Below are 26351 nucleotides of genomic sequence, written 5' to 3' on the forward strand. Positions count from 1 at the left end.
ACCCCAAAGCAACTGAGAAAAAAATGATAGTTCATTGTCGGAGACTTAATTCTTATTGGGAGACAGGTAAAAAACTGTCCACGTACGAGCTCCCAAATGGATTAAACCGGAGCGAGGGGCAGGAAATATAAAAATTACCCCACTTCCTCTGGAGAATTAAATCCGGTGCGAATGGGGCTTAAGATAACACATTGTTCATGACTTTCACAGAGAGCAGCAGCAGAAGTGGCACTCTACATAAGGTGCTACGAGGATGGTACAATGCTAGCTGTTTTCCTTTGAGGATTTGGAAAAACAAAAAACAAAAACACATTTATTTACTTATTCATTCCCATAGTAACAGGTGAGAATGGAGCTCAGTCGGTAGGGACTTCTGGGTAAGGTAGAAAAATACCCATTTATTTTTTACATTCATAGACTTAAAAAAAAAGCTCAAATGCTAAAAGTTTATGGGTGTTAGCTACAATGTGTTTTTAAACTCCATGCACTTTCACTAGAATCATTCGGATAATTTCAGCCCTGGAATTGCCAATCTCTACTGAGTTAAAGTAAAAGGAGCAGTGGAGATGTAGACAGACGAATAATAAAGAGTTACTCAATGTGAATGAAACAAAACACAACTCCAGGTGTTTTTGAGCTAATTAAAAAGGCTCATTGTATTTTTAACTTAGCATTTTATTAAGTATATATTTATCATCATATGTTTTATGGGTGAGCTAACATGCAACGTGAACTGAACATTTGATATAATAGAATACAACTTATTTCTGTTCTGTTTTTTTGTAACAGCCCCTTTTTTTTATAAACAACAGTGCTACATCAGAAACAGGTACGGCCTATTAATACTGACAAAATAGTTTTAGTGTCAGAAAAGTCTTGATCTGTATCGGCACTGGCATAAGAACACATGGTAATATTAAAAGAACTACTATTAAATGTTGTAATTCACATTCTATTGTACATATATATTTAAAAATATATAATTATTATGGCATTGAAATTTTCATTAGTATCAAAAATATCAAGTTTGAAATTTTAGTACCGTGACATCCAGGCCCGTCAATAGAAGATTGGGGGCCTGGGGCAAGAAGGCTCACATAGCCCCCTCTAATATTAAATAACAGGTAGAGGTTCCAATTCTGGGCCCCTAAGACTCTGAGGCCCGGGACAACAGACCCCTTTGTCCCTCCCTGTCGACTCCCCTGGTGACAGCACTACTTGATGTTAGGTAGAGCGGGGAATCGGGCTCTCTCTGTTTGATATGAGACAAGCGCCGACAATATCAGCACTGTTTCACCAAATGTAGCGTATTTTAGCACATCTCTAGTGTTTTTTTTTGTGTTGAGTATTGGCATCGATTGGATTTGGTGATAGCATCCTTCACATGTTAATATCGCTGCTAATGCTGTAGCTAACAACGAGAGCGGCTTAAAACACTCTGAAGAGAATCTAAATCCACTTAAAACATTATTAATGACAGAGATAGTATTCGTTTTAGGTCTGCGATGTTGTCACGGAGCCTTAAGACTGAAAACAAAACTCTGGACAAATTGGTGGAGGAGCAGAGCTAAACGCGCATCAAGCTTCAAACGTAAACAATATGGTGATATAAAAAAACACATTAGAGACATTAAACTTCGCCTAACTTCGTCTGTCTGTGTGTTGTGAAGCCGCTGTGGAAAAGCTGAACACAAAATTTTAACAGTATTACTACAAATGATTAGTATATTTTTAAATTTACATTTTTGGATGGTAAAGAGGCCAACTTAAATGGTATTTGCAAATGCAGACATGGTATCAGCATTTGTAAATATCGAAAAATCGGTATTAGATCAAGAGGCAAAAAACTGGATCAGTCCCTGAATCAATCCCTTCCTTTGTTGTTGGGTAACTAGTGTCGATTTTACACCAAGAAATCAAATCTATTTTTAAAACTGGCTTCTGTAAAACCTTAAAACGCCTCTTGTTTATTCGGAGAGAACGCTGAGGCGGGTGGGACCTGAGACGTGTGCATGCATATATGTAAAAGTGTTAGAAGGGTGCGTTTGTTACCTCTTCCAGCGCAGCCAAAACCAACGGGACGTGCTCCGGGTACAGCAGGCCCTGAGACATGAGCGACAGACACGTGCGCGCATCCTGTTTCATCTCATCATAGCTTTCATCAATCTCCACTGGGGCAATCTGGAGAGAGAAGGAGGGAGGGATGGAGAGAGAGAGAGAGAGAGAGAGGGAGAGAGAGAGAAGGAAGGAGGGAGGGAGACAGAGAGAGAGAGAAGGAAGGAGGGAGGGAGACAGAGAGAGAGAGAAGGAAGGAGGGAGGGAGAGAGAGAAAGGGGGAAGAAAGGAGGGAAAGAGAGGGGGAGGGAGGGAGAGAGGGAGAGAAGGAAGGAGGGAGACAGAGAGAGAGAGAAGGAAGGAGTGAGGGAGAGAGGGAGAGAGAGAGAGAAGGAAGGAGGGAGGGACAGAAAGGGAAGGAAGGAGGGAAGGAGAGAGGGGGAGGGAGAGAGGGAGGGAGAGAGAGAAAGAGGGATGGATGAAGGGAGAGAGAGAAAGAAGGAGGGAGGGAAGGAGGGAGGGAGAGAGAGAAGGGAAGGAGAGGGAGGGAGAGAAAGAGAGGGAGAGAGAGAAGAGAAGGGAAGGGAAGGAGAGGGAGAGAGAGAAGGAGGGAGGGACAAAGGGGGAGAGAGAGGGAGTGAAGGAGAGAGAGGGAGGGTGCAAAGGGAGAGAGACAGTGAGAGAGGGAGCGAGAGAATGAGGGAAGGAAAGGGAGAGAGAGACAAAGAGGGAAAGATGAAAAGAGAGGGAGAGAGAAGGAGATAGGGAGTGAGAGAGAAAGAGGGAGAGAAGGAGGAAGGAGCAGGGAGGTGAGAAGGAGGGAGGAGGAAGGAGCAGGTGGGGTGGGGAAGAAGAGAGAGAAAGGGAGAGAGGAGGAAAAGGAAAGACAGAGAAAGAGAGAAGGAGGTAGAGAGGGGGAGGTAGGAAGAAGAGAGTGGGTAACGGTGGGAGGGAGGGAGAGCGAGAGAGAGAGATGGACAGAGAGAGAAAGGGAGGAAGTGAGGGCAGAGAAGGAGGAAGAAGGAAGAAAGAGCGGGTAGGAGAGGTAGACAGTCAGGAAAGGGAGAGCGAGAGAAATGGTGAGGAGGGGGGGTAGAGAGAAAGGGAGAAGGAGGGAGGATAGAGAGAGAGGGGAGAGAGTGGGAAAGAGATGAAGGGAAAAAAACAGGAAGAGAAAAAACATAGGCAGGGAGAGAGAAGGTGAGGAAGAAAACAGGAGGGAGAGATACACAGGGATGGAGATAAAGAGGGAAAGAGATAGAGAGAGAGGGAGAGAGGAGGAGGGCAAGAAACACGCAGCCACACAACCATTTTGAGTAAATGAAGAGAGAAATTGAGTTTAATGGCCAAGTAAGATTGAGTGGGTAATATTGTTGCTGTGCTGGGACCTATGCAGTGCAGTGTGTGTGTGTGTGTTTGTGTGTGTTTATGTGTGTGTGTGTTTATGTGCGTGTTTATGTGTTACCTTGAAAAGCAAAGGCAGGAGCTGCAGCTGTTGTTGAACCGGAGTGGTAAAGGTACGCCCCGCGCTCGCCATCAACCATTTTAAAACTACAAAATAACACACACACATACATTTTAATCATAAGGAATAAAAACAAATATTGGCTTTCTGACCTTGCTAGAAAAACGCAATCTGTCTTAATCTAGCGTCTAATGACATGGGTAATTTCATAGCTACACATTTATCTACATAACGCTGGGTACATAACGTAAGTGGAAAGTTTAATGGCGAAGATGACGTCTATATTAAGCGTTTATGTTAAGTACGGAGATTAAATAGGCTGAGTGTACGTACATTTGTGTTCGCATGGGAGAGACCCAACCGTGTATGAACATGCTAATGACACGGGAGCAGATGGCGAAGGTGAGTGTGCCAAGAATTGCACCGTTAGAAAATTATGCATGTAACGTCAGCTCATAAAATACAGGGACATTATAGAGAGTTTGACAGAGCCGGGTTTCAAATGTTGTTGAATTAATTATTATTTCCTGAGCAGTGATAACAACTAATTAAGAGAGATAGTCCAGGGAGAAGCTATTTATGCCGTTTGTAATATGAGTCAAACAGGATACACAAATATAAAATAGCAATTATCTGGTTAGTGTGATATGGTGCTGTAGTTTTGTAGATGCTGAAACAAAGGCTAGTGTTTTCTAGTTTGCTAGTTGTAGAAATATAGAACAAAAGTATTATTAAACAGGGCATATTATGGAAAATTTAGTTCTACATGGTTTTATAATACTCCTCCTTCAGAGCTATCACAACACATTTGCTGTGCTTTTCGCTAATGCAACTACAGAACACTGTGTCAGGTTTGTGAAGTTGTAGTACATTGTTGTGTGTCATGATTTATGGAGAATTGCCTTGTGGGAGTATAGGTGACGTAAGCATGTGGGCTGAGGCCATAGACTGTATATATAAATGAAAATACCTAATCTGCTAGCCTTTGCGTTCCAAATAGGAAGTGGTCAGAATTCCAAAGATGGAACTCGGCCCCAAATTCGCCCCTAAAACTGCGAGTCTCGATGAGCTTATTGAACACACTCACTTAGTCCACTTCTTGTGAAAATACAAAGATGTTGAGGTTTGAGGAATGGCTGAGGCGGGTTTGAAGAGGGCCCGGGAAAGATTGCTAGATTACTTAAACATGCATGGATGACGTCTAAAAATTCCTCAGGGGTGTTTGTAATGAGGGATAAACGTTTTGACATGGTAGAAAGCTCCAAACTGTCAATTTTGCATAATACTCCCTCTTTAAGATAAATTTGACTTCTGTGAGCCTTGAGAATGCCCCATAGCCCATACATGATGTGTTTCTGCTTCGGTGCTCAGACCAAACTGCCCATCACAGGTCATGGCCTATATTCAAAGTGACTAATAAGAGATTGGGGCATTAACCATTAAGTCCGCCTTAAAAACAGCAGCAGACATTTTGTGGATGCACCTCGCTGCTCCTCGGACTAATTTAATGGGTAATTTGTGACCCATGAAAATGTCAATATTTGAGGCGCTCTTCAAACAGTGATTCAGAGGTGGGTATTTTTAGGCCGGTGGAAATTCAACCTTGAATTGTATTGGATTAAAATGGGCTCAACTAATGTATTTAATCTGTTCTGTTCTTATTTTTTTGATTTGAACTATTGTAGATGTGTCCTAGTTTTGGTTTGATCCCGGTTTAGTCCTGATGTAGACTTGGTTTAGTCTTGTTCTAGTCCTAGTTTAGCTCCAGTTTAGTTCAAATTACTCTTGTGTGAGTACAAACTTAACTTCATACTTTACTTCAAATTATTTTTATCTCTATTGTCTTAAGAAAATAGTTAGGAAGTTTTATAAATCTGTGTAATCCATAGCCTGTATAAAGAAGTGGATTGAGTGAGTGTAACGTCAAACACAGCGTTCAGCTCCAGTCAAATGAAGCTGGTCAAGGCTGAAGCAGTTATAGGGGCCAATTTGGAGCCGAGTTCCATATTTGGAATTCTGACCACGACAAAGAGCCAATCCGGAGTGAGGCTGATGAAAGTAACACTCCCTCCTCCCCGACCACTGGTTTAGCCGAGAGCGGGCGGGCAGGGAACGTTAGTGGGAGTGACCTCGGGGAAAGAAGGCAGCTGATTTGTCTGTTATTAATGTTCATATCTTGATTAACAGACACAATAGTGAAATAAAAACATCAGGGGGTTAATACGAACATTTTAAGACCAAAATGATGAGTCTGACAGCAGCACTTACAGAGAGAGGAGCCACAGTTTTTCAATGTAAAGTGAATTGGAACCAGAGTCGATGGAGCTGGAATGCTCATGCTCGCCCATTTGGAACGTAGCGGCTAGCAGGTTAGCGATGTCCATTTATATACACAGTCTACGGTGTAATCCCTGAGTGGCCCTGGTCGGGTTCATGGCAAAATTTTGATTCTATAGACAACATTTTTAGAGTGAACACATTTTGCCAGTCATTCAAGTATCTTCTTCAGTGATAATGCTGCTCTGGTTTTCTACACACAAACTACACACCCTAGTTGTTTACAATAAGGAGTTTGGTTTGTTCACCTCCACTGAACTACCCTAAGGTGTGAACTGTCAAGTAATTTTCTACTACTTAATGGTACTAGAGAACATCTGAACTGCTACTTGGATGTGGGTTGTAAAATATCTTAAGTCAGTTGGTAATTGATATTAACACTAGTATTCAAACTAGATACTCATTGAAGTATCGACACATTTGACCTTTCCTGAAGAGTTTTAGAATGATCTTGAACTTTATTAAAACTAATGTAAGACCACTACTATTAGTACTATTAATTTGGGTTGATAATTACTCTATCATTTAAAAAAAAGAGAGATTTTATGTATCATCATTCTGATACAGGCTCTCTGACCTCGCTGGCATCCTCACTGTTAGCGTCACTACTTTCTGTCCAGTTGTATCTCTGAGGTTTTAGCAGAGTCACGGTAAAATGAATAAATATTTAAAGATTAAGCGGGGGACAGGGAGCTGCGGGAGGATGTCACTGACAACATGTTAAACACTACGCAAATAAAATGAATACCTGTGTGTTTAGAAAGAGACATGTTTGTGTGTCAGTGTCTATTTAAATTGGTAACAGGACTTTACCTTAATATTAGAATCAAGTTTGAAATTTTACTATTATGACGCCACTACTTGGATGTTTGGCGAAATGTATTCTCTCCAAACCTTTATCCAGTTTACAGATTTCCACTTCTTTTGCGATAACAAACACTGAATATATAAACACCCCATGTCTATAATTAATACGGCACAAGCTTCGTCCTCAGATGCCCTTTATAGTCTCACTACTTCACAGCTCACAGTGAAATGCTTGCGTTTGCAAACCCACCCGTCTTCAGCAGTTTGACAGCTTGGGTTCGCTCGTCGTTGCTCCCCTGGGTGTTCTCTTCGTGGACGTGGTTGTGGATTTCGGGTTCGGACGTGAGGGGCTTGAGCCTGTCCAGGACCCGGGCGACAAACTCGGCGACGTGGGGGGAGGAGGTGGGGTGTGTGTGGGGCAGAGCGACGTCTATCATGAAGATGTAGGTCAGGACACTGGAGAGGAGGAGGAGGAGGGGTGGAGGAGAAGAGGAGGAAGAGGAGGAGAGAGATGCAAGGGTCAATAATAGTAAGGGTTTTGTTGACCTGAAAAATGCATTAGGCGTAGATGGTACTTCTAGACGCTCAAAGTCACTTCACAGACTGGTAGGGGTGGGTGGGCAAAATTACTTAAATTCAACAGTGATTGGACCATGTAACAATCAGCAAATCTGGAGAGATCGATATGTAATGATGCACAGTATGGTGATAAAATTAATCACATCTCACTGATCGATGCCATTTTGTTTTTGTTCAGTCTTGTAACTGATAAACATGACTTTGTATTTTCCTGGGATCCATAACACACACTTTTTCAATATTTTACAAAGACGTCTGGTCAGACTCACACCATTTTTAGATGAGCATGATTGACAGGTGGATTAGCCAATCAGGGACACACATGGTCAACTGTATCAACAAAAAAAAATAAATCACACGAACTGAAAAACATGGTGGATTTCTGTACAATCAAGGCGAGAGACGTGATTTTATTTGTAAATCATAGGTGACCAATGAACTCGCTTCACATGTGTCACTGAAATAACCAAATCTGATTGGACGAACACATTTGACAGGGCTCGAGATGCAACAGAGGGAGAGTTAACTAATTGGCAGAGGTGGACAATATGAAAATATGAAGTAACACTGGCTGTTTATGAATGTCCACATTATTTCCTACAGGGGTCATGCCATTTTTAGTGGTGTCCGGAAGTCCAGTTAGTGAGAAAATAGTGCACTCAAAATGTACAATCCACAATGCACCTTGAAAAGAAGTGGGCATTTGTGGTCCCTAGACTCGTCAATATAGACCACAATGCATTGCAAGAGTTGGAAAAACAGCATGGCGACGAGTCTTTAACTGGACACAACACGACTGAATGAAGCAAAGAGAAGCGTTGGCTCATCACACTGTGGATGCTGATTATGAATAAAATACTCTTAAATAAACCGTTATGGTGTAAATTTGTTAACATTAGTCGCTTATCTTAGCTTGAGCTGTTAAAAAAGCAATCAGCTCCGCATCAGATACAAAAATTAATAATCCAGTCCGTTTATGTGAGATTCAGTTTGACAAAAATGTAAATGATTATTATTCGTCCATAAATACTTGTGCCTGTCCAGCCTGATCATTAGTTATGACAGAAATGAAGTTTTATCAAAGTTTAGCTAGTTTCACATGACCTGAGTGTCCAAACTGCTCTGTAAATGAGGCTCTATAGAGTCTGCTAAAGAGTGCAAGGCTCTGTAGTGAATGAGGGGTTAGGGGTTAGGGGTTAGGGGAGACATTCAGACACAGCCATTGTGACTTGGCCTTCTTGTAAGAAAGCGTTGGAACGAAGACAACTTAAAGGCAAACAAAAGCTACGACAAGGACCCCCCTTCCCTATTGGATATCACCCACAACGTGTATTTATATTTCAGAAGTAACATAAAAAGGCTAGTTCTATAAACCCAAACTAAATTGTAATGTCTTTCCTATTTGAAGGCAGGTGAGCGGAAGTATTACAGCTGTCTCTCTAAGATTATAAACACAGAAATTGGCCTGATGAGATTAGCCCATTTGAACGTGATTATACCAAAGTGGATGAGACAGCGAGAGTCTGATACCTGCCAACGTGAGCCCTCGTGTCCCCGTACACCTGGGTGAGTCTGGACTAGAGACACACAGATGAATCGTTTGGCTGATATTTGGACTTTTTAGCGTATGCAATATCGGGCTTAAATCTCCAGCGCAGGCCGATATTTTGGTTGGCCTAGAAAATGCGCACAAAGCTTTATATTAACAGTTTAACATGAAAAGAAGTGCACAAAACATGACTAGAGCTCTCTTATGTGTTTGTGGTAAAACAGGGCTGTGGCTGTGGGTGAATTTGGCAAAAAATAATTCAAATAGGTCGCACATATCAGCCAAAAAATATCGGCAGAGTTTATCAGCCATAAATTAATCCGACTGGTGTCAAAACTACTGGAGCAGAGACTAAAACATCATTTATTTCATTTAAACATAAGACAATATAAGAAAATAAGACAAAATGGATCCAAATGTGTTATGCTACTTTTCTCTCAAGCAACGACAGAGCAACTTTGTATAAATAAAAGTTCAAACATTATGACTTTCTGGACTGACTATGACCTGTAAATAGTCTCATAACAATAATTTAAATGTCCAACCAGGATATCGACTGAACCGATCCAGCCAATTTTTCATTTTCTGCACCGGTATCGATTAGATTTCCTCAGAAAATACCCAATAGAAATAAGAGGATGTTGTAGATTCTGACAAAAAAAAAACCCTCCAAAACTCCAAAAAAACTCCAAAAAAACTACATGCTAATCTCGCTTCTAATACAATCGGCTCTACTGCTGTTACTACTCTTTATTATTTTGAATGAGTTACAGAGTCAGAGTTTCTGCATTACCTGCCGATGCGCTCCCTCACGTCCTTATACACCTGGGTGAGTTTGGGCTCCAGGTAACCAAGGAGACGATGCAGTAACTCGGACACTCTCCACTGCTGCTGAGCCAGTCCTCCCTGGAGAACGTAGAGCAGGCTGCCACAGGGAGGTCAAAGTGTCAATCATTTTAGAGTCACGATTGGTGTAAAGTAAGTTAGTAAAGTTTATCTGTACAGCATCTTTCATAGACCACAGTCACAATTTGCTTCCTAACATACAACAAAAATGGAAAGTGCTGAGGTAACAACAGTTAAAACGGTCATATCATTATTGTGAGTAGAAACGACACATTACTCTATTTTCTGATCCGTTCTAATGTTTCCTGATCACAAAACAGAGTTGTGTTTTGTTTCATTCACACATGTTCAACACACAAACCCTCCATATTTAGGCTGAGTTCTTCTCTCAAACAGAAAACACTCTGTTCCACCTTGTGATGTCATCATGTGGTAATACAGGAAGTGCTCCACTGTGTTTTTAAACTCCACACACCTTCACTAGAATCATTTGGATAATTTCAGATTTGGAATTGCTAATTTCTACAAAACAAAAGGTAAAATGAGCTGTTAACTTGAAAACTACCACTTCATGACATCACAAGTTGGAACAGAGCATTTTGAGCTTTGGAGATGTAGACAGACTAATAATAAAGTGTTACTCGAACATGTGTGAATGAAACAAAACACAACTCCAGGTCTGTTTTTGAGGAGGTAACAACATTAGAACAGATGACTTAAAGCTACAAGAGTAAATTTTACGTAACATATGATCTTTAATAATTAAAAGTGTAGCAGTTTAAGAGAAGCTAAAAACAATAGCTGCTAGCTTCAAAATTAGCATCTCAACTATATGTTGGACTAATCACAATGAGCTTGGTGGAGGTGTAGGAACTTGGATAACACGAAACATTTCCAAGCTTACCACTTAATGACATCGCAAAATATGACATAATAGTTTTCACCTAATTAAACAGAGTTACAGACACACAGACACACACAAGAGCAGGAGGCAGGGAGGGGGGTGAGGATGGAGAGATGGAGAGAGGGAGGGAGGTGGAGAGAAAGCAGGGGGTGATGGGGTGAGGATAGAGCGATAGATGTACAGATGGAGAGAGAGAGGGAGGGAGGTGGAGAGAAAGCAGGGGGTGATGGGGTGAGGATAGAGAGATGGAGAGAGAGAGAGGGAGGGAGGTGGAGAGAAAGCAGGGGGCGATGGGGTGAGGATGGAGCGATGGATGTACAGATGGAGAGAGAGAGGGAGGGAGGTGGAGAGAAAGCAGGGGGCGATGGGGTGGTGCATTGTGGGTGTCTGAACAGGATGCAGGCTCAGCACATGTCAGCTCAGGTTACAACTGCAGCGACGCCTCAGAAACATGACCCTCACACACACACAGATCACACACTGATTGCATTATGTTGTGAAGGGAAGGCACTCTCATCATTCAAATGTGCGTCAGATTAAAGGCTGCTCGCCACACTCGTTAAAATTACAATATCATGCACGTTATTCTATTCATGTAATGCTACTCTAACAACGAGACTGTACAAAATGGAAGGTATTAAAAATATAGCGCTCTGGCCTTGTATGTAAGTGAGTCAGCAGTTTGTGTCTCGATAAAGAAAGTGTCCACGTCTTATTTCAAGTCTATGGCTGCTACAAGCACATCACATATCGTCAATCATGTCTTCATAGCTTCGGCTCTCAACAATCACCCTCAAGTGACGCATAATGATATTTTAGTAATAAACTACACAACAATTATTTTTTCATTGTTGGATGTTAAATATAAGCTGCGGTGAAAGGTAAGTAAAAGTAGTAAAGTACTGTACTTATGTAAACTACAAATACCTAAAGTTTTAACTATCTGTACTTTTCTATTATTAAAAACGACCAACATCTACTACATTTGAGGCTTTATTACATCTCAAAATCTACACAGAATACTTTTACTCCACATTAAACAGGTACTTTAATACTTTTACTTAAGTAGATTTTTTTCAAGTGATTCTTTTACTAGAGTAAGTAACAAAATTCAGTACTTCTTCCACAACTGAATTTAAGAAATGTTTAATTATGTGGTTGTTAGCATCTATGCTAATTTTTGTGCTAATAGCTACATCAATAAACTGCACAACAGCGCTACAACATAATGTTTTCTAATGAGACTCTGGTGTCGAATCGTTGTCAACTCCCAGAACAGCCCTGGTTTTTCATAATGTGCTGTGCTTGGTGGCTAACGCTAACTTTCCCATTGAAAATGCATTGTAGACAATGGAACAGTAGCAGCCTTTAGAATACAGACGTTTGTTTAGAAACACTGAGTCAAGAGTCTAATGTTAAAGGTGTAGTATGTAACTTCTTGGAGGTGGCACGTCCCTGTATGTTTCCACAGAAATGGAAAAGTACAACTATATTTTGGGACATCCTACTTAGAGACAGATGGGATTTATGACAGACTAATGTGGAAGATTAGCATTTCTATGGAAACAAGCTAGTGATGGCCCTTCTCCAGGCCAATTAAGAGTCAGGTTTGTGGAGATGCAAGCCTGCTAATAGCAAGAACGGATGTTTTTTACATGTTTATACATTTATATTTTTGAAATAAACAAGAGCTTTTATTTTAGTTTATTTTATGGCTAAAAAGTTACATACTGTAGCTTTAAATTAATTTCAGTTTCTATTAGTTTGTGATCATCTTACTTCCAAACACCAGAGAACATGGACATGGCCAAACTATAAGACGGTTTCTCAAAGAAACAACAACAAAAAAACAACAAAACAATATTAAAACAAACTTTTAGACCAATAGAAACAGTAGAAGATCAGTGTGGTGGAGGTATGGTGGCCTGTGACGGACATAATTACCTGGCGTCCCTGAAGGAGCCGCACTCTCCACTCAGGGGGCTCTCCATCAGCAGCTCCAACAGCCAGTGCAGCTTCCTGGGGTCGCGTCCCTCCTGTGGGACCAAGAATAAAAATAACTCGGGTCACACTCAGACAACAGCAGCAACGTCACAGACATGACCTTTGACCTCTGCTAAACAAGGGCTCAGAGCAAACACAGGGACCATTTATAACGCACAAAATGTGATAAGAAAGTGTTTTGATTCTACTCAATGTAATACTATTCTATACAGTATTGTGGAATAGGAATCAAGCTTTAAACATTATCTAAAATTAACGCAATAAAATCACATGTAACTGGGTAAATGCCAGATGTGTTTAATGCCATACTGTGGAACATTTCAGGAATAACAATAACATCTCTACAGACACAAGGGGATGATGGGCTTTCATGTATATAGATGTTTAAGATTTATTATACTTTTGAGCAATCTTATCTCAGTGTATCAAAATCTAAGTCTTGTGAAAAGCTACAAGCCTATTTCATACTTGTCTCCATGGAGACGTTATTCCTTTACTATTTAATGTTCCACAATCCCCGTGGAGATGAGCACGCGATGCCAACAGGCCAAGTTAGACAGATAGACACAGTAAGAATGCATGTTTTCTGCAAATAAAACTATTGGATTGGAGCTAATATAGATATATCATCTTTAATGCCATATTGTGGAACATTCCAGGCAAAGCAAAAACATCAAGCCAATGGCAGAACCCACAACTAGAGTTAAATAATGAACTTGACGTGCCCATATTACTCTATTGTCTGATCTGTGTTATAATGTTCCCACATCACAAACATACCTGGAGTTGTGTTTAGTTCTTCTCTCAAACTGAAAACACTCTGTTCCACCTTGTGATGTCATGTGGTGATACAGGAAGTGCTCCACTGTGTTTTTAAACTTCATACACCTTCACTAGAATCATTTGGATAGTTTTAACCCTTGAATTTGCGAATCTCTACTGAACAAATGGTAAAAGGAGCTGTTAACTTGAAAACTACCACTTCATGACATCACAAGGTGGAACAGACCGTTTTGAGCTTTGGAGATGTAAACAGAGTAATAATAAATTGTTACTCAAACATGTGTGAATGAAACAAACCACAATTCCAGGTCTGTTTTTAAGGAGGTAACAGCATTTTAACATGACTTAAAGCTACAAGAGTCAGTTTTGTGTAATATAAGGCCTTTAAGTAGTAGTTATTGGGAGCACTTACTAGTCATTGCACAGTATAACTGCTACATACTGCGATTAGAACTATTCACACTTAAGACTTCAAACATCTCAAACAAAGTGCTGCCCTGTCATCTGCATAACTGACTTAACTGTGAGCATGACAGCACCCATAACGACCACAAGTATCATAGCAACCAAAGAGCCAACCCGGAGCAAGGCTGTTGAAGCTCGCGCCCCTTCCCACCCACACCGCTGGTTTAGCAAGGAGAGGGAGCTTAGCAACACTGACAATCAAACCTGTTGCTAACGCTAACAGAGCGACCTTGAGGAAAGAAGGCGCCTGTTTTGTTTGTTATTAATGTTCATATGTTGATTTACAGACAAAATAGTGAAATAAAAACACCAGGATCATGTAGACAAGTCTGGCAGCAGCAGTTAAACAGAGAGAGGGGACACAGTTTTTCAACAGAAAGTGAACTGGAGCCAGAGTAGATGGAGCCGGAAGCACGTGGATGATCACTTCCTAGTTGGAACATGGCAGCTAGCAGGTTAGCTATGTCCATTTATAAATAGTCTATGGTCAGGGCCTATAGCTGGAAGATATAATTTATATTTTAGGTTGATGGAGGAAATGTGAGGTACACTGGGAGAATATGCAAACTCCACTGACAGCCTGTGTACAAGTGCATGTAGACTGTAGTGGTATTTGTACTCCGCATTCCTTTATACTTTAGAGTTATAGTATAAGAGTTTCAGGTGCGACTCTTAAAAAACACATTACTGTTGAACTATAAGGGAAATGTCAGGAGACTGCAGCCTCGTGTTTTTCTGTCTCTGAGCCTGAACTAGAATAACTCACTGTATACACCAAAAGACAATATGACAAATGTGTTTGCAAAAATGGGCTAAGCAAAATACAGCTCACCGTATGTTTTAACACTGGCTTATGCATCTTAACTGTGCACTGTGTAACTCCTATAGTGGAGATGATATTGTTTTGCTTAGAATGTTCCACAGTATGGCATTAAACTATCTTTTTTTCCATTAAAAGTTCTTCTTGCTCTGAAATACCTTGAAAAACATTTGAGGTGTGAAAATATGGCCTGTAACTTGGCTGGGTAGAGCCAACTGCTCGTCTCCAAATTTAATACCATACTGTGAAACATTCCAGGCAAAGCAATACTGCTAGTAATAGCAGCAGCATAGTAGTAGTAGCAATAGCAGTAGCAGCAATAGTAGCAGTAGTAGTGGCAGTGGCAGTAGTTGTCGTAGCAGTGGTAGTAGTGGTAGCAGTAGTAGTGGTAGTAACAGTAGTAGTACTAGTAGTAGTAGTAGCAGTGGCAGTAGTACTAGTAAAAGTGGTAGTAGCAGTGGTAGTAGCAGTAGCATTAGTAGTAGTAGCATTAGCAGTAGTAGCAGTAGTAGTCATATATCACTAATGTCGTATATCGCTTTTACAAACACTTTGCACTATGTAACTAATTCAATGATAACACGTGATTACTGTAGAAATTGTTATATCCTGAACAAAAATATGTTCCTTTTTTAAGTAAATCACATCTGAAATGTTCTGAAAAGTCTAATTAAACAATGCACGACAAATCAATCCACCTTTCCTCTACAAAAGTGAACTGGTTTTGAAGCGATTCATCACACACACTCTAATGTGTTTGGCCCGGCACAGCAGCGCTCCTTTGGGGGGGATTGTGGGAACATTTGTGATTCTTTTGATGTCACCTTGGACTTTTTCAGACATTTTAAGTTGATTGAGTAATAGTCGAGGCTGTAATGGTGAGAGAGCTCAGCTGGGTTTTCAGACAGAAGAAAAAACACAGTGTGGCGTCTGTTTTGTTTTGATGTGGACTTAGGCGAGGATCAGAGACACGCCCGCCACTCAGTCAGTCATAATTAATTGGTTCTTCAGTGAGCACTATTGGTAATGACTCTTTCATATACTAATTATACTTTGAGGACTGAATACATTTCTATTATTATTATTATTATTGTTTGGAACCTGTTACCTGGAACAATCTTTCTGAAGACGTGAGACAGGCCTCTACTTTGACAATGTTTAAATCCAGGCTCTAAACTGTTCTGTTTATCTGTGCATGTGACTGAAAGGGTTTTATTCTGTACTCTACTCTTTTAATGTTAATTTTGTGATGATTATTTATGTTTTGTTGTATTGTGATTTTAATGCATTTCTTGTTCTGTAAAGCACTTTGAATTACTTTGTGTATGAATTGTGCTATACAAATAAACTTGCCCATTTTTTTAAGCCAAACATTGTTAGTGCTGCCATTTTTGGGATGTGAAATATAGGAATGTAATCTAATGTACACAATCAGTCAAAAAATTTGGACATGCCCTCTCGTTCAATGTTTTTTTTTTTGTGTTTATTACTTTCTAGATATATGGAATTATGTAGTAAAGAAAAAAAGTAAAATAACTCTACTAAATATATTTTTCAAAGCAAAAGGTGAATGTGAACATAAAAAAATGTCGTTAAATGTAGAGTTTTTTTTCATATCTTGTTTCATATATTTCATGTCTTCTGTGTGCATATAAAACGTAGGAAGTAGTAAAAATAATTTAAAAAAAAAACATTGAATGAGAGGGCGTGTCCAAACTTTTGGTCATGTAGATTAAGTTTTCTTACACCCATAACATAACAACAGCTCATTTATTTGCTTATTTATTAGGACTCCCATTATTTTTAGCTGAGTAAAAATATTTTAGACTTGTTTTAAAACCAAGATCATGGTATTCTCTAGAAAAACTACATTTTAAAATACACATTATGCATTAAAATACATTTTTAAAAGTCTTAAATATTATAAATTCACCATTCCATTGGCATAGGATGTTTGACACCAGATCTGGAGCTGGTCTTGGTCAAGAGTCAGGAGGACCCTAACTGGAGGATTTACCTATGGTTTAACTGTAGTACTAGTACTACAGTAGTAGTAGTTGAAACCTTTTAACTATAGCACTAGCACAATTAAAAGGTTTCAATACTAATACTTCTCAAATATACTTGTAGGTGGGATTAGGTAGATTTCATCATTCCTATACGTAAATGTGGGCAACCTGTACAGAACAGTTCTACTGCCATTACTCCTACTCCTACAGTTACAGCCTGTCAAAAAGAGCTATACAGAGCTAACCTGCTACTACCATTACTGCTGCAACTGCTGCTTTATTATTATGGGACTTTATTGTCCCAATAAGTACATTTGGTCAGCCTGTCAAGACCAGTTACAGCAAATAACCCGTTAACTATTGCCATTACTACTACTGTTACTGCTACTACTACTACTGTGTTGTTTTGACTTACACATGCAGTAGCGATTGCTGTTCCCCAGTCCGTGTACGTTTCCACAGTGATGTTCGCCAGAGCCGTCCTGATCATAGGACACAGGAGCTGCCACAGCCTCTCCACCTGCACAAAGACCCACAGAAATAATGAAACTTTTTATTAATATTGACTTTTCTTATCAAAAAGATCCAACCTCTGTGAATTGGTTTGTACAGATCAGGGCAAAAGTAAGTAACTGCAAAATGATTCTTAGGTTTGGAATTAAAGGTGCGATATGGAGAACTGTGCATTATTTTGTGGCCTACTGGGAGTTTGGCATCTTTTGTGTAAAGTAAACTGTAGTTTTTTAGACTTTAAAAGATATTGCAATTGAGAATGGTGAGTTTCAAGATGTGAAAAGTCAGTGCGCTTTGTCTAGGACTTGTAAACAGTAATAATATTAATAAAAAAACATTAAAGTTACACACTAAAAAGGGTCATTTCTACACCACTAACTTTCAACTTTTTAGTTTCAGGTAATAAAAATATCTGCACATTTCTAAATGATGTATTTTGGTAGTATTTTAGTGTGTGTCGTGACTCAAAAAAGATTGAAAAAGACTGTTCTACATTTGCCAGTGGAATAAGGCTGATTTTTACTTGAAAGGCTTTGGTTAAACAAAACAAGATACAAATGTGTAACTGCATGTCATCGCAGGTTGTGTTATTATCATGTGTTTTACATATATTGTCTTGTTAAAGGTAGAGCATGTAGCCAGCGCCCTCACTGGTTTAAAACATGTACTACAATCACAGTTGAACATGGGCTGTCATTGTCAACTTGCAGACAGAGAAAAAAAACATAACTTCAATAAGATAAAACCAGTATTTCTTTATAATTTATTTGCTCCTATACCAGAGAAATGTTTTGACATTGCCCCGCCCTAGTGGTGAGCGGAGGTACCTTGCCAAAGCTCCAGAGTTTGCTTCCTCGGATCAGCCCAGCAGTGATCTCACACACACAGCGTTGCGAGCTCTCGTGGGGGTCGGCCGAAAGACTCTCCAGGTGTGGCCATAGCAACGGGAGGAAGGCGTCGCCATAGTTACGGAAGAGGCCCTGTCCGTCAGAGAAATAAAAACATGGTGGTTGTACAGGAGAGGTACGTCTATTATTGGAACTACTATTGCAGTGATGAGGCTGTTTAAATGATTACCCTGATAAACGGCAATTTTAAAAGAAGAAAAAAAACAAGACCAAATATTCCAAATTACTGGAGTTTTAATCAAGATTCAGTTATTTCTAATTGTGAATAATCAGCCGGGGTCTTTTTAATCGAGGTCAGTACAAAGCATGTGGTTTAGAGCAGAGAGCAGAGCAGAAGAAATTAGGCTTTTTATGTTGGTAAATGGAAATTATTAAGACGCATCTTATTAATGAATCTTAAACTCCTTTGTTTTTTAAGGGAAAATAAAATTGAGTCGATCGTCAGGCCTAATTACAAAAATCTCTCGTATTTTCTACACGACTGTATATCTCACTTTACATATAAAACATAAAAATCCAAGACCAATTTTGAAACTTTTTTTTATCTAATATTTTGCCTTCTTTTGGAAATTGCTACTGTTGTTGTACTTTGTTGCTGCAAAAATGCGTTTACCTTTTTTTTTTTAGCTTGGCGCCATATTGGTTCTAGCTGTTAATGTAAACAAATGTAAACTCCACAGGAAACGTGCATTAACTTCCCAAATATCACTATTAAACGAGATTATATTAGGGATGGGCTGATATAGATTTATTTAAACAATACAGAGATCTGATATTTGGTCCGCTGCTGTAGCCGATAAGTGATATTTAGCTTTTAAAATCCATACCAAGTCCCATAAGTTTATGTTAAATTGTAGTAAAGATCTCAAATGAACATCTCACTTTTGTAAAATACCGATACTGGAACCGATATATCAGCCATCCTTAGATCATATGTAATTCTGAGCTGTTCTGTTCCTCGATTCATGACGTCTCTTCTCATTAAAGTTTATGAAAATCCAAAGAAAAACTGATGATAGACCCAGTATAGCGCTAAATGCCTTGGTATCTATGCGTCATCTGACTGCCCTGTGTGGTGTGAGCAAAAAAAAACCGAACAATTGATCCCAAAGAAATACTGTGATTCTGTAAAATGAATGAGATTTTGAAAACCTTGAAGAGACAGAAGCGTCGGGGGTTGAAGCTGTCTTTGCCTTTGCGTTCCTCCAGTGAAAGAAACTCAATCAGTTGGTCAATGAACTCAGAGTCTGTGAAGTACTCGTAAATGATCTTTTCACCCTGAGAGGACAAAAGCAGAAAACAAATGAAATACAGAAACAATTAGACGTCAAAGGTTTGTTTTTTTTTTAATTTAAATTTGGAGGTGTAGAAAGTATTTAAGATCTTTTTTTTTTTTTGCAGTAAATGGTCATGTTTTTATATAGCACTTTTTTCACAGGCACTGGGGGGGGCGAGGTGGGTTAAGTGTTTTGCCCAAGGACACAACAACAACATTCATTTTCGTGAGCTGGAATCGCACCGGCAACCTGTGGGTCAGTGGATTTGACTGTTCTACCAATGATATTTTATGTCGAGAGCAGGATTCAAACCACCAACCTTCAAATCATTGGACAAATGCTCTACCAACTGAGCCACTGTTTCCCCATTACTTTATAATTTTCTGTTTGTCAAATGCACTTCTGTACATTCCGTTATATTGTTCATGTTGGAAATATTAGAGTTACGTAGACATTTGTGGAAAAAAGGTTGGATAATTTGCAAGGACAGCATTTTTCTGACAAATCAAACACTAATTTAACAAAACAGAGGCATTGATAATTTATTTTATTAGTGTAATCACATCTACTGTTCAATTTATACAAGTTTTGATACTTTTTTACATTATGGTTGCAAGGTAACTGTTATGGCATTACCTGTATTTAAGTCAGATCTGCTGCATGTGTCCAAAAATGTACAACTTATACAAATATATTTTTAAAATTTTTCTTGGTCAGTCATTATTGAAGTATTCATTTATAAATCTGATTATAGTAGTTATAACAGTACATACTACCAGACTGTATATTATTTTATGTTATTTGGTACATTACTAATGTGTCTGAATATTGATGTTATGTGCAGGCTTCAAATAGTTAACTTTACATATAAAACATAAAATCAAACCCATTTTTAAACCTTTAATTATCTTGGATGTCTTGGCTCCTTTTGGCATGGCTGTCCAACTGATACTGTTTTTGTCCTTTGCTGCTGCAACACTGCAATTTCCCCAATTTGAGACAAAATCTTATCAGGTTCTCATATCTTATATAATTATAGGTTTTTTTGGCACTTGCTTTCATATTGGTTCTAGTTACTAATCTGTGTAATCACTCTAAAACTTTTGTCCAAGTGACAGAACTGAATTTTTCTTTCACTACGGATCATTCCTGGACGACTGAGAGAAGACGTTGGACTGCTCATCTAAGCTGCTTCTTCAGTTCTGGTCAGATTACTGCTGGACACTGCCTGATATCTGTCTGAAGGGAGGAGCTAACTACACTGAAACTAACACACCTGTTTGTTTGCAGCTTCTGTTTGTTGGCTAGGTCTAAGTGTGAACTGTGTCTGTGTCATGTTTTGCATAATCGTTCAGGTCCCAAATGGGCGCTTTCACATCCATTAGCATACTGGCTAGCTCCATTGTTTTCTTTTTTAAGATTTAGGTCTGAGGAAGGAGTTATATATGGGAGATAAATGATGTCTAAGGCTCCATTCCTCTTCAAAGATGGATTGTCTTTCCAAAAAAAAAAAAAAAAAAAAAATCACCTCTTTAACTCCCCTCTCAAACCATGTCTTTTCCTTGGCTAAGATCTGTACCTCACTATCTTCAAAGGAGTGGTTAGGGGCTTTGACATGGAGATGTACGGCAGATTCACACCATCCACTGCAGCACAAACTTGGAGTTATTCAAACTTTACAACACAGAGCTCAAGTGATACCTACAAACACAGAGGGGAAAAGTGAAAGAACACCACAAGCAGAAATTCCTCTCTGCTTGTGGATATCCAAAAATGGGCCTTTAATAGATCTAAGAGAGCTAAAAAAAACAAACAACAAACGAAAATAGAGAACCAGAACCTAGAACAAAAGGTGTAACCATTCCTTAGACAGTTGGTGTGTCTGAAAAGCTTTAGAGAATTTTTAACCTCCAGTCTATTTCAAACCTACAAACACTTTAAGACAGAAACTGGTTCACCCAAAGGACAAAACTCTGAGCCACAAACAAAGCAATGTGGTTGACTCCATTGAGTGTAGTCAAGAGTGCAGTGAGCGTCACACTGGTGAAACTAAACAACCACTCCATAAGAGAATGTACCAACACCATCAAGAGAGCAGCTCGGGACCACAATCTGCTGTTGATCTCCATCTCAAAGCCCCTAACCACTCCTTTGAAGATGGTGAGGTACAGATCTTAGCCAAAGAAAATAAATGGACTGAGAGGGGAGTTAGACAATCCATGTTTGAACATGAATAGACACATTAGACATCATCTATCTCCTATTTATAAGTCCATCCGCACACCTACATTTAAACAAGGAAAACAATAGTGCTAGCCAGTATGCTAATAGCCAGTATGCTCGGTGTGACAGCATCCATTAGGGGCCTGAATGATTATGCTAAATATGACTCAGGCACATTACACACTTAGTGTAGTTCAAGAGACCGAGCCAACAAACAGAAACTGCAAACAAACAGGTGTGTTAGTTTCAGTGTAGTTAGCTCCTTCCTTCAAATAGATATAAAGGCAGTGTCCAGCAGAAATCTGACCAGAACTGAAGAAGCGACTTGGATGAGCAGCCAAACGTCTTCACTCTAAAACCTTTGTCCAGTTATAAGATGTATTTTTTCTAGTAATGTTTTTGTGAAATAAGTAGTCTAACCTCCTTATATTGAAACAATTGATGACTTATTTTCTTGAACTAATTCTGGATAATCAAAACTCTAAATTTTATTACAGTAAATACACTTCGAAAGAAAGCAGTGGTGGATGGCAGCAGTTTTATTACTTCAATTTGTGTTTTGAACCTGAGGACTTCAGGGACCGGCCTTCTGCTGGTGCCGAGAGCCTGGACTAAACCAGAAATAAACCAGGACTAATCATGGGGAATCAGCGTTTCAGTTGTAGGCAGCCCTGAAACAGTCTTCCTGAAGATGTGAGATTCACATGACTAAAAGAGCAGAGTGCAGAGTAAAACCCTCTCAATGTTAATTTTATGATGATTATTGATGTTCTGATTTGTTGTATTGTGATTTTAACGTCTTTCTTATTCTGTAAAGCACTTTGAATTACTTTGTGTATTAATTGCACTATACAAATAAACTTACTTTGCCTGACAAGAAAACAGTGACACCAACATCAAATTAAGAGGACAGGTCAAAACTTTCTCGGGCTTATAGCAACGGCTCGAAACTGCTCCTGTGGACAGTCAAACCTGGATTTTGGAGTGTCTTTTTCGGATTAGTTTGTCAATCCATCCTATGTCAGGGCCGTTTGTTTTAATTAAAAAAGGAAAGGAGGGGTGGAGAGCTTATAAATGGCCATCTGGGAGGTGTCCAAACAGCAGAGGTGGGGGGAGGACAGAGGTAAACTGTAATAATAATAATATGGGCACATCCCCACAGCCAAAAGTTCAATGTGAGGTGAACAGTAATATGGCCAGGATTGCACCATCTCTCCCCCGAAGCCGAATGAGGGATTACACAAGCTTGAAGAGGTCACACGGTCTTAAAAATAACAACAAAATATATATTACAGCCCAGATTAAAACATTTTGGTCAATGGTCATATTTTTATATAGCGGACACTAGGGGAAAGGTGAGTTAAGTGTCTTGCCCAAGGACACAATGACAGTATTTATCTGTGGGAGCTGGAAACGCATCGCCAACATGTGGTCAGTGGATCTGATGCTCAACCAATGATATTTTATGTCGAGAGAGGGAGTCGAACTGTCAACCTTCGGATAGTGGACAAAGTCTCTACCAGCTGAGCTCTGTAATTATTTTCGTATCTGTTAAACAAAATATCCACTACGGACCATCGTTAATGCTAGTAGCTGCAGGTAGCTAATATCTAACTTGACCTATTGTCACGCTGCCAAGCTAACACAGCCTTAGGAAGCCAAGATTTATGCTACTCGTTACAAGTAGCTAAATCATGGTTGGGTGAAAGCCTATGGGAAAACCAAAAGCCCAAAAGCCGACTGGACAAACTGATTTCAAAATGCTATTCTCTTCTTTCAATGATTTCAATTCACCCACCAGTTTTATTATTTCTTCCTAAACTGTCTCTATACTAGTTACTAGGGACCGGCCGCCTGCTGGTGCCCACAGTCAGGACTAAACCAGGACTAAATCAAGACTAAAATCGGGACTAAACCAGGATTAAACCCAGACTAAATCAGGACTAAATCAGGACTAAATCAGAACTAAATCAGAACTAAATCAGGACCAAACCAAGACTAAACATGGGGAATCAGTGTTTGAGTTTTGTGCAGCTAAAACCTGGAACAATCTTTCTGGAGATATGAGACAGGCCTCTACTTTGACAATGTTTAAATCCAGGCTCCAAACCGTTCTATTTAGCTGTGCATATGACTGAAAGGGTTTTATACCGCACTCTTCTCTTTCAATGTTAATTTTGTTGTGGTTATTTATGTTTTGATTGGCTGTATTGTATTTTCCTCATGTCTCGTGTCTGCAGGAGTTCATCTTGTAGTTCTTTATTTTCAAGCATCGCAGCTTGAATAGTTGATTTAAGGGCTAGAAATTTGTCTTTCTCACAAGTACCTTGGAGCTTGATCTTAAAAATTTCTTACCTCAACATGGTGTTTACCTTTGTGATGAGGTCCAAAGCTGTCATGAAGAGTTTACAAGATTTGCTCAAGTATTACAAGATTTGTTGCATAAATTGTAAGTGTTTTCAAATTCCATTTCCAAATTTTCCATTTTAGGTCAACTAAATCTAGCTGAAGAAATGTCTTAGTAATTTAGTAGGTAATGGCAATAGATTGATGTTTTACACACATAATCAAGTTACTTATCTAAAAATTGTGCTGTTCGGATTCTTCCAATCTTTAATTTGTTTGAAATGAGAAATATCTGGTGTAGTTTTGATCCAGGGATTTTCATATGTGGAATATTTCATATGTTGAAAACTACAACTTGATGCCATCACAAGGTGGAACAGCTTTTTCAGCTTTGGAGATGTAGACAGACTGATAATAAAGTGTTACTCAAACATGTGTGAATGAAACAAAACACAACACCAGGTCTGTTTTTGACAAGGTAACAACAGTAAAACATTGCCTAAAGCTCACAAGATTAATTTTGCTCAATATAGGACCTTTAATATCAATTTTATTTAAATCTGCGACCTTTACAGAGTAACTGATGTACTTTTTACACCTCTGCAGTTGCGGGCCCATACCTCACTCATATCGTCATAGGACAGGTCTTCTTTTGCCTTTTCACAACCTGCATAGATCATCATTTCTCTGTATGGAGCGGGAGACAAAGAGGAGAAAGTCGTGTGATTTATAGATAACAGAACACGCACACACACACAAACGCCGCCTTCAAATAAGTAGCAAGGATGAATGCGTGATTAAAAAGTCAGTTAGTCAGCAGGTCCCCGTCAAGACTGTGCCAAGATTCAAGCAGCTGCACGCCCATACATCAATTCTTTTATTTAGGGCAGACAGGAAGTCGTTCAGTCAACCTTATCTAGGCCAGGCCCACTGTAAGAGCAAAGCAACATCGTGCCATTTATATAGCCAACGGGATCAGTCAAAACAGCACAAAGGAGATGTGGCCCAGATGAGATATAAAATGTGTTGTTATAGGACAAATGTTAATAGAATAATTTGGAATATATTTTTAGGGGACCGTTAGGACATGCTATAAAATTAAAGTATGAGGTATAGTACAAATGTTAATAGGATAGTTTGGAAAATGTTTTATGCGACTATTAGGATTCACTATAACAAAATCACTAAGAATAGAACATTATTTACAAGAGTCAGTTTGGGTGAGGAGTCCGCCACCTGCTTGTCAAAATGTCAATTCTTACCATAGACCAGGCGTGTCAAACACATTTTCACCGTCGGCCACATTAGCAAAATGGCTGCTCTCAAAGGGCCAGATGTAAAATAAATCTACTTAAAACTAATTTTTTAACTTGCTACTCAACTGTTTCTGTATTTTTTACTTATTCAAGTTACAAATATTGCATATGAATTTGCCTGGATGTAAAAATATGGCTGTGTAACTGTATCTTCTGGTAAGATGACATTTTAAGACCATCATACCTTTTAATTTACCCTGTCGAGAGCCACATAAAATTATGTGGAGGGCCATATTTAGCCCACGGGCCTTGAGTTTGACACATGTGCCATAGACTATATGAAGAAGTAGACTAAGTGATTGTGACGTCACCCACAGAGTTTGGCTCCAGTCAAATGAAGCTTATCGACGTTAGCAGTTATAGGGGAGAATTTGGAGCAGAGTTTCATATTTGGAATTCCGACTGCGAGTATCATAGCAACCAAAGAGCCAATTCGGAGCAAGGCTGTTGAAAGTAATGCCCCTTCTCTTAGTGCGGGTTAATACGAACATTTTAAGACCAAAATGACGAGTCTGACAGCAGCAGTTACAGAGAGAGGGGCCACAGTTTTCTAATGTAAAGTGAATTGGAGCCGGAAGCGTGCCCATGATCACTTCCTATATGAAATGCGGTGGCTAGCAGGTTAGCTACGTCCATTTATATATACAGTCGAAGGTTGCAGCTCAGGCCTTGTAATGATACGGTTTACTGGGATTGTCTTGTCTTGATATTTTTCTGTATCGACATATCGTACTTCAAAATGTATTATTGTGACAGGCCTGGCTGAACCCCACTCCGCATTAAGTATAAACATAGCGTCACTCACATACAGTGTTGTAGAGTTACCTGGGCCAGGAGTAATATCCCAGATGGGTTTTCTCCACATAGGGCTGAGTGTCCCATTGCTGCTCTGTTAGAGGGACTTGGGAGCTGTTGTACTGCAGCCAGCGGTTTGACTCCCTGTCCCCCGCACACACTCCCTCTGGGTCCTCTATACCACCTGTGCACAGAACACAAAATACTAATTAGAAACTAAAACACCAAAGTTAGCACTATGTAACTTTTGAGCTTTTAAAGCTTTTGAGCCGTTTCCTCATCACAAACAGACCTGGAGTTGTGTTTCTCTCAAACAGAAAACACTCTGTTCCACCTTGTGATGTCATGTG

At 39.4% G+C, this 26351-nt stretch overlaps 1 protein-coding gene across 1 annotated transcript in view; it reads right to left on the reverse strand.

Annotated features, from left to right (window-relative positions):
- psme4b (proteasome activator subunit 4b) overlaps positions 1–26351 on the reverse strand; it is a 114918-nt gene that overhangs the window by 20087 nt on the left and 68480 nt on the right. The window contains exons 34-43 of the mRNA XM_033984261.2: positions 26032–26185; positions 24511–24577; positions 19197–19322; positions 17964–18116; positions 17039–17143; positions 12487–12578; positions 9586–9717; positions 6915–7120; positions 3521–3606; positions 2053–2181 (exon numbers count right to left, since the gene is read on the reverse strand). Of these exons, the coding sequence (XP_033840152.1) occupies positions 2053–2181; positions 3521–3606; positions 6915–7120; positions 9586–9717; positions 12487–12578; positions 17039–17143; positions 17964–18116; positions 19197–19322; positions 24511–24577; positions 26032–26185 (1250 nt within the window). The remainder of the gene's footprint in view (positions 1–2052; positions 2182–3520; positions 3607–6914; positions 7121–9585; positions 9718–12486; positions 12579–17038; positions 17144–17963; positions 18117–19196; positions 19323–24510; positions 24578–26031; positions 26186–26351) is intronic.

The sequence above is a fragment of the Periophthalmus magnuspinnatus genome, chromosome 19, assembly GCF_009829125.3.
Source record: "Periophthalmus magnuspinnatus isolate fPerMag1 chromosome 19, fPerMag1.2.pri, whole genome shotgun sequence".
NCBI classification, from domain to species: Eukaryota; Metazoa; Chordata; class Actinopteri; order Gobiiformes; family Gobiidae; genus Periophthalmus; species Periophthalmus magnuspinnatus.